At 36.5% G+C, this 12,426-nt stretch overlaps 1 protein-coding gene across 7 annotated transcripts in view; it reads left to right on the forward strand.

Annotated features, from left to right (window-relative positions):
- The window catches only part of VPS13B (vacuolar protein sorting 13 homolog B), a 438,036-nt gene that overhangs the window by 36,106 nt on the left and 389,504 nt on the right, over nt 1-12,426 (forward strand). For all 7 annotated transcript variants that reach the window (XM_048287162.1, XM_048287160.1, XM_048287161.1 and 4 more), the window contains exon 4: nt 10,716-10,839. In XM_048287162.1, coding sequence (XP_048143119.1) covers nt 10,716-10,839 — 124 coding nt within the window. The remainder of the gene's footprint in view (nt 1-10,715; nt 10,840-12,426) is intronic.

A 12,426-nucleotide genomic window follows, 5' to 3' on the forward strand; every position in this document is an offset into this window, starting at 1 on the left:
AAGGATAAAATATATTTTCCATTCAAAATGATTGGCCCAAATTTGGAAGAAGGTATTTTTTTATTTGATATTAAAAATCATCCATTTAGTTAGTACTAAAAAAGGTATATTTGAATTCTGAATGTTCAAATTTGTGTAAGGAAGTGACATGTGCACGGTGTTCACTAGAAAGAGTAACAAATGTTGAATCCTGGAATAAAGTCCATACTGCCTGAGAGCAGGTACACTGTATTTTAAATTAAACAATGTGATAAAAAGTTACATGTTATGTTAGAATATAGACATTTTATGTAAAAGTTTGCAATGTTTACAGTGTAGTGCTTGGCTGCACTCGACTTAATATATAGGATTCTGGTGGTATTGTGTGATAGAGTGCTGGCTGTTTTAGAAGATAAATTACTGTTTATTTAGGTTTAAGTTAATGTTTCAAAAGCTTTCTTACTTAAAAAGTAGAGCATTATAAATAGCAATAAGTTCTCTGAAATGCTCTACATATTACAGACTGACAATTGCAAAAGAAAAGACTGATTATAAGTAGAAAACCTGTAACTACATGTTTTGAGTAAGTTGCTCTTATATGTACTTTTTAACATTGATTAACCAGGAAGTTTTTGCAGCCATTCAGCCAGCTTTGTAGTTTAGTCCAATAGTTTTAAATAATGTTATTTAAATAAGACGTAATTGATAAATTACGTTTGGTGAAAATCTGTACTTCTCCATCATGGTGTCTGAAGTCTAGCTTAAAAAGCAAGAATAAAAATAAAGTACAAATTCTCAAGTGAGTTCTTAGAAATACAGCAGAGCTATTAATGTGTACTCGAAAGTTAGACGACAAGCATTTTGGGAAAATTATGTGGAGGTTTTGCTTGAGACAACTAAATAATGAAGCTCTCAACTAGCCTTCTGTGTTTAAAATTTGATCAGTTGGAAGGTAAGGATACTATGCAAGTTAAGAGAAATGATGTTTCAGACAGGTATATGGAAGTATCTAAAATTTGATGTACAGTTATACTCAGTAGACTTTGTTAAACCTGTTTGGGTATTCATACATAGCATTAATACAATTATATAATGTAACATGTATGTTCATAGAATGGATGAAAAGCATACTACATGAGAACTACTGGAAATAAGTTAGAAAATGAAGTTTTATCTTAACATAGCACTAAAAAGTGCTTTTTTTTGTAAATACTATTATTACTTTTACTATGTTACTGTTATTACTATATTACTATTATTTTTGTAAAGGTTGTGCTTAGTTTTTAAAAAGGAGAATAATTTTTTATTAGTGTTGTGTTGGTGTTCCAGTCTCCTTCTGTAGATTGTACTGTATGCTGAGATCTTACTTTTTCTTTAATGAAATGCCCATGCTTCTGAATTTGCAGAATGCAGTGAAAGCTGCAGTGTTTTAGTCTTCCTGTACCTGTGGCTGAGAAATCTTTCTACTTGAACCTTCCTGTACTGGAAAAAATGTCCTGAAAAGTGCTGCCTTGGGAAAAATTCCCTGTTGTGTGTTCTGTGAAGAATGGCCACAAGCTCAAATTTTGCTTGGACCTATCTCGTACAGTAACTGAGGAAGAAAGGACATCTAGGCTAAAGTCTCTGACCCAAATGCTTTTCAGTTGCATTGGGTTTTAAGATTGAAATCTTAAGGAAACCAGATGTGCATGGCTTTGTCATTCAGTCTTCTCTGCCTCTTTTTTTGCACTGCCCCATGAAATTCTGAACCTCCTGTGTAATTTCAAACAATTTTGATGGAGAATTAGTCACTGTAAGGATAACCTAAACACTTACGAGAATCAATAGCAGCTGGAGAGACTCTTGTGGGTACACTCTTCCTTTTGACATTGACATGTTTAATTCCTTGCCATTTCATTACCTCTTTGCTCTCTTTCTGTCCCCAGCACCTGCCAAAAGCCAAGCTCTAGCCAAATGATGCTCAGCACTGAAAAGAGCTTGCTTGGATAGCAGGTTCTCCAGGCACAGCTTTGTGCCTCAGGCCTTTCACTGTTACATGTCAGAGGTTTGTTGTGATGATGGAAATTTGAGAGCTGAGGATTACTCAATTTGCTGGGACCCTGCTGTAGGTCTGCTGTTCAGTAGTGTTTGGGATTAGGAGAAAATTTGGTCTGGACAGTATTCTACCTTTCTCTGGAGGAAGTGGGTGGCAAGGTTATGTTGTAATAAAAATTATTACTACATCCTTGGCAGGTGCTTGGTGGAGAAAATTCTTGCACATGGGGTCTGGCTTTCTAATAAAATCCAGTAGGAAATGTGTTAGGGGAAAGTACCCTCTAAAGAAAGTGTGAGCTACAACCCATCAGAACCACGTGGGGAAACAAATACCCTCAATCATGTACCACCACAAAAGAAAGTGATGTCTTGGTGAAGTCTGGTGCCAGTTGAAATAGTGCTGGAGATGAGTGCTAGCCTTCTGGCAGGTGGAAGAGAGTATGAGAGAGTGACCTTAATGGATCAAGCTTTTGCTAATGGTTCGCAGTTGTTGTTTGATGAATCGGTGATACAACTGAGCCATGATTGCAGTGAGATTTGATGTCATGGTGAACACTGCAGGAACATAGTTGATAAATGCTGGAGAAGTAGTTCTCAGCCATTCTCAATATTCCAAGGTACCTGCAACAAGGATGAGAGTATGTCCAGTCTTTGGTACAGTGTCTTCCAAAATAGCACACACAAAAATGTAAGCAGGTGGTGTAAAAATGTTTGTTTGTTGCAGTGCTGGCCAGTTCAGTAGCTGGACCTGTAAGAGGGTGAGATGCTCCTCTAAGAGACCCCAAATTGTGTGTTAGGCTGGATGACAGTGAAACAAACTGGTCTGGAATTTTTTTGTGTGGAGATAAATTGTTTAAACTTGAAATATCTATCCTATTTTGTTCTCACTTAATTTTCAAGAGATTTTTGAATAGGTATCAGTTCTTTTATCTCTCTTAATTTTATTTACTTGTTTCTCAGTGCAGTTTGGGAAAGAGAATAAAAATGTTGTGGGCTTAGGTTTGCAGTCTGTTTTCCTGAGTGTATTTCCTGTCGCTCTTTTCTCCTAGTCCTTCAGGGTGAAATTGTTTTGGTCACTCTTCTTTCTCATTTTCAGTCACAGAGAATATATGGGGCAGAATGACCCACTTTAGCTCACATTACCAGTTTTGCTGAAGGAGCTCACCTAGCACTAGTCTTTCTGCTATGTCTTTCCTCCTGACTTTTCCTTTCAGTCAGCCTGGTGTGAGAGTTACTGAGTTAGAGTTCTATGCACTGTGACTTTTGTGGAACAAACATGTCAGAACTGACTTTTTTTATCCCTTCCATCTTTGCTTCTACAGTGATACTGAATCTTGAGTATAGCCTTCAGTTGCTATTGGTAATATTTCTTATTTTGGTGTTTGGTTTTTTTTTGGTTTTTTTTGGTTTTTTTTGTTTTTTTTTTGTAGCTCTGAGAGTTCTAGTCATAGATCAGACTTCACTTTGTTTGATATTAAAAGCGGAATAATGTTACAGAATTAACACCACCCACCCATATTCCCCCAAGCAAAGCACTGCACAAACTTCCTGTAACACGAGGGAATGAAATCTTGAAAAAGCTTATCCTAGGAGAAATTGCAGAAAGTCATTTTGAGATGTTTATTTCTATTAAAAGGCACTTACATCATGGTAGGTGGCCTCATAATTTTTTAAAACTACAGTAAATTTATCACAAACTTTACTAGATGATCAGTTAACAGTTTTTAATCTAACTTTCTTTACATAATGAAAAGAAGATATTTGTACAACTACCCTCAAAAAGAACTTGCAGAGTAATTTTATTTGTTACTCTGTCTTGAGTGTTGAGAAATTGGGGTATATTTCTGAGAACCGCTTAGTGAGAACAGCCTGTTTTATTTATCTTTGGCTCTATGACCTTATCACCATAGACTTTCAGATGCTTGACAGCTCCTTTTCTTGTAAACAAAGGAATGTTCCTTTCAAATGCCCTGGATAATCAGCTAATCAAAACAGTAGCAACATCACAGGGAGATGTTGTTGTCCAGAAATCAATATGAAGACGGCACACATTTTAGATATCAGTGCAAACAGATTCCTTACAAAGCTTCCTGGTTTACCTCTGAGGCTGCTGTGGCAGGTTTTTAGCCTGTCCACAGCATTTGTGTGAATTTTTAACTTGTACCTCTATTTTGGAGTAGACTGTGCTATGCTAATGTAGAATTAACAAAACATGGCTTATGCTAACACTGGGAGGTGGATGTAGCATCCTCATCTAATGCGGGTATCTTAAGTGTGCCTTGTTGGGCATCGCTGCCTGTTGTTCCTGTTAATTTAATATCAGCCAAGATCACATGCAGCAAGAGGCAAAGGGAGGCTGACCCCTTGATTAAATTATTTCTTGGTTGTTTCAGTTTGTCTGTTCTGTTAACCAAACTTAAATCTTGTTTGTTTGCCCCACTCTCTGCCCCAAATTCATTGGTATTTCTCCTTTGTAGTCTGGGACATAATAGTTTATTTTTGACATGTTTCTACATGAAATAGTACTGAAAAAAACTTTGGTAGAAATAAAGACTTTCCAGCATGTTCTCATCTGCCATAGAGAAAGACAGCTCAGTCTCTGAGCACTCACTCTGAGATATGTGATTTGAAAAGATTTAAAACTAAGTTTTGTTACAGTGAAATAAAAATGAACAGTCTCAAATAGTCTTTTGAAAATACTGGAAGTGTATATAGAGAACCTGTAATTTCTATATGTAATACAGAATTCCTTAATTATTCTGCAAAATTGTAACACAACCTGATTTGGCTAAATTGTCTTCAGTATTCTATACTCTCATAGTTTTAAAATATACATATATTAACATGATTTTAATGTTAATGTGCATTAGGTTGTTAAATCACACCTTGCAAAAGATATACAAATGTCATATTTAGGTCACTGGATTTTCTCTGTTTCAGTCTTATGCTTCTAGTTTGCTGTTCATTAGAAAAAAAATAAAATTAATTTTCTGTACTAATTTCTAAGTAGTGCTTAACCTGTGTTAGCCAGCAGAAGTGTTATTCTGAGGTTAGAAGTGTAAGATGAATCAATTTCTCTGTTTATGCATAATGCTTATTAGCAATTGTATACCAATGGAAAAGAACCAGATACCCTTTTGAAAGCAAGATCTTGATGGTGCTTACCATTTTAGCAAAATTTTAGTATTTTAAAGATAGTATTTTTAAAAAATTGTATTACTTTTTTTTTCATTTTCACAAACAGAGGAGTCATGGTGCAATTTGGAACGATTTCTGTTGAACTTCATGCCCAAAGCAAGTCTAGTTAGAGCAGATTGCTGCAGGGCTTGGCCAGCAAAGTGCTGAGTAACTCCAAGGACTGAGACTCTACCACCTCTTTGGGTAGCCAGTTCAATACTTGATCACCCTTCTGATGAAAAAGAGCTTGCCCTGCTTGGAATTGCATGTTTCAGATTTGTACCATGAAAAGATGAGTGGCAACAGACACAGCCTGGCACCCACTTCTCTGTACCCTCTCAGTATGTAGATGTAGGCAGCAGTCAGATCACCCTTCTCCAGGCTGGACAACCCTAATTTATCTCAATCTCCTCTGAGGGAGAGCACAGGACGTTGCTCCTGTGCCCCAACCACCATGGTGGTCCTCTCTAGGATCTGCTTCTGGGGTGTCTTGGAGAGCCCTAGACACCCTAGACAGGGTGCAGTATTCCATACAGTGTCTCACAGGGAGCTAAAGGCAGAAAATAATTGTGCCCCTGGCTTCACCCTTGCTAATACAGCCCAGCACAGAGTTGGCCTTTGCAGCAAGGACATGCTGCTGGCTCATGGGCAGCTTGCTGTCCCCGGGGACCCTTGGATTGGTTTCTGAAAAGCTGCTTTCTAGCAGTTTGGCTTTTAGTCTGCAGCTCCAGAGCATCTTTATCCCAGGTACTCCAGCACTCAGTATTTACATCTGGATTTCAATGAGTTCCTGACAGCTCATTTCTTCAGCCCCTTGAGGACCCTCTCAATAGCAGCCCTACCCAGCAGTGCATCAGTTCCTCTCCCTAGGTTGGTGCTATCCACAGTTTTGATGAGGGTGCACTCTATCCCATCTTTCAGGTCTTTAGTACAGATGTTAAACACCGTGGGCTTGGTACTGATCTCTCAAGGATGCCACAAGTAACCTGTCATTAGCTGGACTTTGTATCCCGAACACAACCCTTCAAGCTCAGTGGTCCAGCCACTCTTCCACTGAACTCCCACTCTCCAGTTGATATCTCACCAGTCTGTGAATGAGGTGTGTGAGGAGACTGTATCAAAGGCCTTGCTAAAATGAACACATCCTGAATGTTGCTTCTAGCCTTGCCACAGGCAGCCAATTACTCAGCCATATGAGCACTGTCCACTAGTGGGAAATAAGTTCTACTCTCCCAGTTTTTGCGTCTTGCTATTTAAAATACATTTTACAGAAATATGAATGGATGTCTTTTAATGACTTGTAAAGGATATTAAGCTTATTGTTTTAGAAATGATAAAGGATGAGAAAAAGTAAATTTTATAGACAAAAAGGAAAAAATGGGTATGGAGATCACTCTGCAAATTTGTGTAGTAGGTAATTTGAGTCAGTTTGGGTTTTAAAATTTTAATTCGTAATGTTCATTGGTTTTAAACAGTTTCTTCTTCTTTGTTTTTATGGAACCCGGTTTTCTTTGTCTAACTTGGTTTTATGAAAGCAGAGGGACAGTACTTGCATAAATAGCCAAGTGATCTCCAAGAGAACATTATTTTCCCATAAAGTGTGCTGCTGAGGCATTTTGGAGATCTTGCACACTGAGTAGGATTTGTGTGTTTTAAAATAAGTGTCTTTTTAAAGGAGAAAACTATTTTGAATTTGGAAAACATAACAAACAAAGGAAAGAATAATGAACAAAGATTATAAACTCCTCTTACTAGAAAAGATCAAAATAAACCTCATCTGTTATAGTTGTGTTCAGGTATTGTCAGTTGTAATTTGCTCTAAACCTTGTAGTAATGGTTTTAAATTGCAGTAGAAAATTGACTGAGGAGCTCAAATATAACTTTACTAGCCTAGGTGTCTTTAGCATATTACTTATGACTTACATAGTTCTAGAACTAACCATAGTGCTTCATAAAAACATTTCGGCTGACTACTGGATCTGACACATCTGTCAAAAGTGAAAAAGGAGCCTGGTTGTGCAAAATTGTATTTATTATCTTTGCATAACAGCACCCCAAACCAGGACCTCTTGTTCAAATTTAAGTTTTCTGGGCTCTACTTATGATACAAGCTAGTGGGAAAAGATACTTTTGTACATGAATTGTCTTATCTAAAAATCATCACTCTAGGTATATCATGAGTATTTTTAGTTTTCCAATGCTGTGACTATTGTTTGGAATCACGATCATTAATGCTAAAATGAATGGAAGTTTGTCAAATCTCATATCGTAACTATAGTTATTAGCACTTCTAGAATGTAACTCCCTTCCCACCACCATTATGATTTTGACTTCAACTTTTAAGTGTTTGTCATCTGGTGTGAGGTGGATTTATGGGAGCGCAGTAATTTTAGTGCTTTTTGGCTGGGTGTTACTGATGACATCACTGTGATCTAGACACAGCGTGTGACTCTAGTTGGTTCCAGTTTTAAATAGTTTCATAATTATGCTAGTTTTGGCAGTTTCCTTGGAACTTTCCCCATCTCTTTAATGAACATGTTTTACTTCTGGGATTATGAGACAACCACATGTTTGAGAAATTAATAGTGTGCTCTTAAAAGTTAACATTGAGCAGAAGTGTGCAGATACAGAAACCTTTTGGATATATGTGTACTTAGGAATGTAATTTTTATAAGTTCATGGCCACTCTTATCATCTTTCAGTAATTGGAGAATACATTTGGCTTATAAAGTATCAGTAACTCTTGTGAAAAATGGTGTGTGTTCATGCTCAAAAAACCCAAAAACAGCCCATGCAGCTCTAAAATATTTTTGATAATTGTGTAATGTAAGGAAATGAATGGATGTTATCCCAGATTAAAAAAAAAACCCACCCTTTTTTTTCAAATGTCAGGTTGAATTCTTCTCAAATGTAGGTGTACTCTGTTACTTCATATGGATTGAGTCACACAGGTATATTTCTGATAAAAATTTGGTTTTTGTTTTGGCACCCTTTTGGAACATGTACATTTTTGCTTGTGTTTAGGTCCAAATTGCTGTAAATGATTTCCAACCATTTTCCATCACAACAGACTTGTAGCTCAGGGAAATATAAAAAGGTTATTATATTTAATGTGTTTATAGGTTGAGATTTGAGACTTTGTTTCAAAATTAACTCTAAGGATTCTCCTTCCCTTTCCTTTAAAAAACCAATCCCTTCTCAAAAGCCACAGTCCTAGTGTTTATTCCTAGCTCTCTGAAACTGGTAAGAGCTTAAACCACTCTTACTTAGTCTTTGCTCGTAATACTCAAAAATACTGCATAGATTTTATGAAGTTTTGAGAACATGTATTGAGCATAATTGTAGCAGTATGTAGATAGAAAAGTTAGACTTGAATGTAATCAGGCTTGATAGAGTTAACACTTTAGAAAAAGAATTTCCTCATTCCCTTGTCCCCTCTTCTCTTTATTTGTAGCTGACATAAATATTAAAAGTCAAGTGTAATGTGATCCTGTCAGACCAAGGTGCAGCACAGCATTCTGTGCAACCCATGAGGGAGCTTGGGAAAGAAGAAAATGTGGTAATTGAGCTTGGGCTTTTTTGCAAGTTCAAAATATAAGTAGTTGTATAGTCACTTATCTGAAAAAATATTTTCATGCTACACATGAACTAGTTTCCAAGAAAGAGTATAGCTAAAAGTTATTTCAAAAATTTTAGATTGAAAGTGTATGATCTAAGTTTTCTCAGTAAACTGGAGAGGAAGGAGTGTTGAGCTTTGCTAATGGCAAAATAAATGTTGATGAAGAGGCTTCCGTCACACTGGGCTTAATGAAAGCTTGAAGCTCTTGCTTTATCTCTGCCAGGTATGCCATGAAGAGAGAGGTGGTTTTCTAATGAAATTGCTCCATAGTTCGAAGTTCAGAGAGAGTCTTCAGGAGATTTGCATTCCTCAATGAAAAGTATCAGAAGTTTGTCAGAGATGAGTAAACAAACAAAACAAACAAATGCCCTCTAAACAGAGTTGATGCTCAACACCCATTTCGGGGTTTTTATGCACTGGAATGAGACTTTCCTGTATGATTAAAATTGCCAAATAACCATAAATTAAAAAACATCCAACAGCTTGCTTTTCAATACTGTATTTGTTACTGGAAAATTTGTGGTAACTCATCCTTCTTTTAGAAGCTATCATCTAGTCTTCTAATATATGAATATGTCTGTCTTATGCAATTGCCCCAAATAAGTTAAAGCTTCTATCTTAATTTTATTTTTTCCCCAACTAAGATTATATTGCTCTTTTTCTTTTCTTAGTGAAATGGTATTTCCATTGTATCAGAAAGTTTCCCAGTTTTGTTGTTCTAAGTACAGAGTGGAAGGAAAAAATTTCTTCAGTTACTTTTGAAGTTTTAGACTTGTATTTAAAATGTATCATTGCATGTAACTTAATTTTTTCAATGGAAAAAAAAATCCACATCAAAGAGCAAGTAATGGGAAGATTCTCTTTTGTAATTTCTCTGAGATTATTAGAAATACCAGGCAGCATGTGGGGAAACACATGATCTATCATGTACAAAAACCCAGCACAGTTTAAGCTGCTTGCTTTTTGGTGTTAAGAGGACTTAAGAATATTATAGTTCATACTGTGGTACTTGACATTTGTTTCCCAAAGCTTCTTTTTGTGAGCAAAGTGTGTGATGTGATAAGTGGCATGACCCAGAAAGCATTTTTCACTTTTTCTGCAAGAGACTACATCTATCAAAGTAATTTGGCTTAGGTCAAAAGCTGTGTTTGCATCTTCTTTAACCTGTTCTTTTAATACATTTACAAGAATATTTGCATTACTTCTCTTGGCTTTCTTACACTTGAGCCTGGTAGTTAAACTGTCATTCTGGAATGTAATGGGAATACTACTGGTGTCTTTAAAATCCTAGATTCAGCTAATTAAAGTTTTCTTGTGTCTGCGACTCTCATCCTGTAAGGCTTATATTATATTCTGTAATTATGAGCCATGTTTCTGCTTCTGAATTCCTTATGTTGAATGAGCTATATAGAAGCTCAAGAGGAGCAGGTGCCCTCAGTTCATTTATCTTTTCTGGGGTCATGTTTTACTGTTATAGAAGTCTGCAAAAATATTTTGCTTTATGAATCAACTTCAATTAGCGGTATTAGGAAGGATGTGAGTCTGACATCTTGGAACCATCTGAGGTGGTTTCATGAGTAGGCATGTAAGCTCATACAATTAGGTAGTTTCTCATACTTGTTTTGGAAATCTGCAGGGCTCTGTCTCTGAAGAAACATTTCAGCAGAAATGGAGCTAGAAGAAATATATTCAATTGAAATGAATATTTAAATGACAGGTTTCCTTTTTAAAGTAAAGTTAGTGAAAGTATTAATTTTATGTTGTCCAGCTAGTTTTGTATTAACTTCTGTAGTACAGGATTGAATTGATGGAAAAACAGTAACAGAAATTACAGAACCTTTACCAAGTTCTCCCCACATTTATTTTCTTTCTGTTTTGTTGACTTCATTGCTTTCTTTTCCTCTAGCCGGAAGACCACGAAAGTTGTGGTTCCAGTTCAACAAACCGCAGTACCACAGAAAGCACGAAATCAGCAGTAAAATCACGACGAGTTCAGCAATCTGCTTCTCCTGACCCTGATTTACCTCCAGGTAATCCATAAATTTCAAAAGCTGGTTAGGTATTTTCTCTAACTCAAATACAAATGTTTATTCAGATGGCCACAGTGTTTAAGTTAGATTGTTACATTTTTGTCTACCTACAAATCACATAAAGGTTAGTGAAATACTTGTATGCTAGAAAATAGAACCAAATCACAATAAAATGTAGTTTAATGCTGATAACCTTTCTTTTCATTTCATCAAATTCTTACATTCACATAACTCATTTGTAGTTCAAGGTAGCATCATAGAATCATAGAATGACTTGGATTGGAAGGAACCTTAAAGATCATTTAGTTCCAACCCCCAGTTATGGGCAGGGATTCCTTCCATTAGGACCAGCTTGCTCAAAGCCCCATCCAGCCTGGCCTTGAATAAAACGTCTCTGGGCAACCTGTTCCAGTGCCTCAAAATAAAGAATTTCTTTCTATTTTCTAGTCTAAACCTGCCCTCTTTCAGTTTAAAACCATTACCCCATGTCCTATTGGTACATGCCCTTGTGAAAAGTCCCTCTCCAGCTTTCTTGTAGACTCCCTTTAGGTACTGGAAGGTTGCTATAAGGTATTTCTGGAGACTTCTCTTTCTCAGGCTGAACAACCCAAACTCTCTCATGTTTTATTCATGTTTTTTATTGAGCTCTGTATCTACTGGTAGAGATTTTCACCTTTTTTTTTTTTTGCCCGGATATGGAATTTGAATGTGAATGTGAAATTTGGATCCTGAACTTGGAGATATTTTGTAATATAAAAATGTCTAAGGAACTGTGTGTCTGATTACTATTGCCTCTGAATTTGGATATGAAGTTTCATGCAGAAAATTAAAATTGGAGAGTACTGGAATGAATTGCAGTTTGCCTTCCTGGGGCATGTAATTTTAGATGGGTTAAAGATATGAGAGTTTTGTGTTAGGCTTTCTTGCTGTCTTTTGTTAACAGAAAGTTTATACTTGACTTGAATCAAAAGACAACATTGAAATTTAGTGTGTGGAATACTCTGTGCTATAGAGTATCATGTTGCTTTGGAATGATTACTGGAGGAGCCAGGTCTGGAGGGTCTCTTAGAGCTTTGGGATCCAATAAACTCCAGTGGCTCGGAATTGTGGGAAACCTTTTCCTACCATGGACAGCGCTTCAGCTGTGGCAGCTCCTTGGCATTCGGTTCTTTGGGTCACACCTGCAAACAACAAAAGTCAAAGGCTACCTAAAAATTGTATGATTTTATTTCCTTCAGTGACATTTGTAGGATTTTTGTGAGTTACTTCCTGTGTGGCAAAATTGCATTAGTACAGTTGTATTAATTCTTGTAAACTACAAAGTTGTAAATGCAGGTGGCTTTGATTTTGTTTTTGAGTGGACAAATAGCACTGTTTAGTATAGACCTCCTATGTGGTAAAATGTCCTAAGCTTTAGTTAGATGTGGAGTCATCTACTTAGGTGTTGGTTGGTTGGTTTTTTTCAGTCCTTGGAGGATGTGTGTATCATATTTGTGCTGTATTTTTTAAAAAAAGATTTATTTGTCCTTTTGTTTTAGTGTCCTTGGAGATGAAGCTCTAGAGGCAAAGTTTAGCTAAAAATGTAAC

This window comes from Corvus hawaiiensis, chromosome 26 (genome assembly GCF_020740725.1).
Source record: "Corvus hawaiiensis isolate bCorHaw1 chromosome 26, bCorHaw1.pri.cur, whole genome shotgun sequence".
Lineage (NCBI taxonomy): Eukaryota > Metazoa > Chordata > Aves > Passeriformes > Corvidae > Corvus > Corvus hawaiiensis.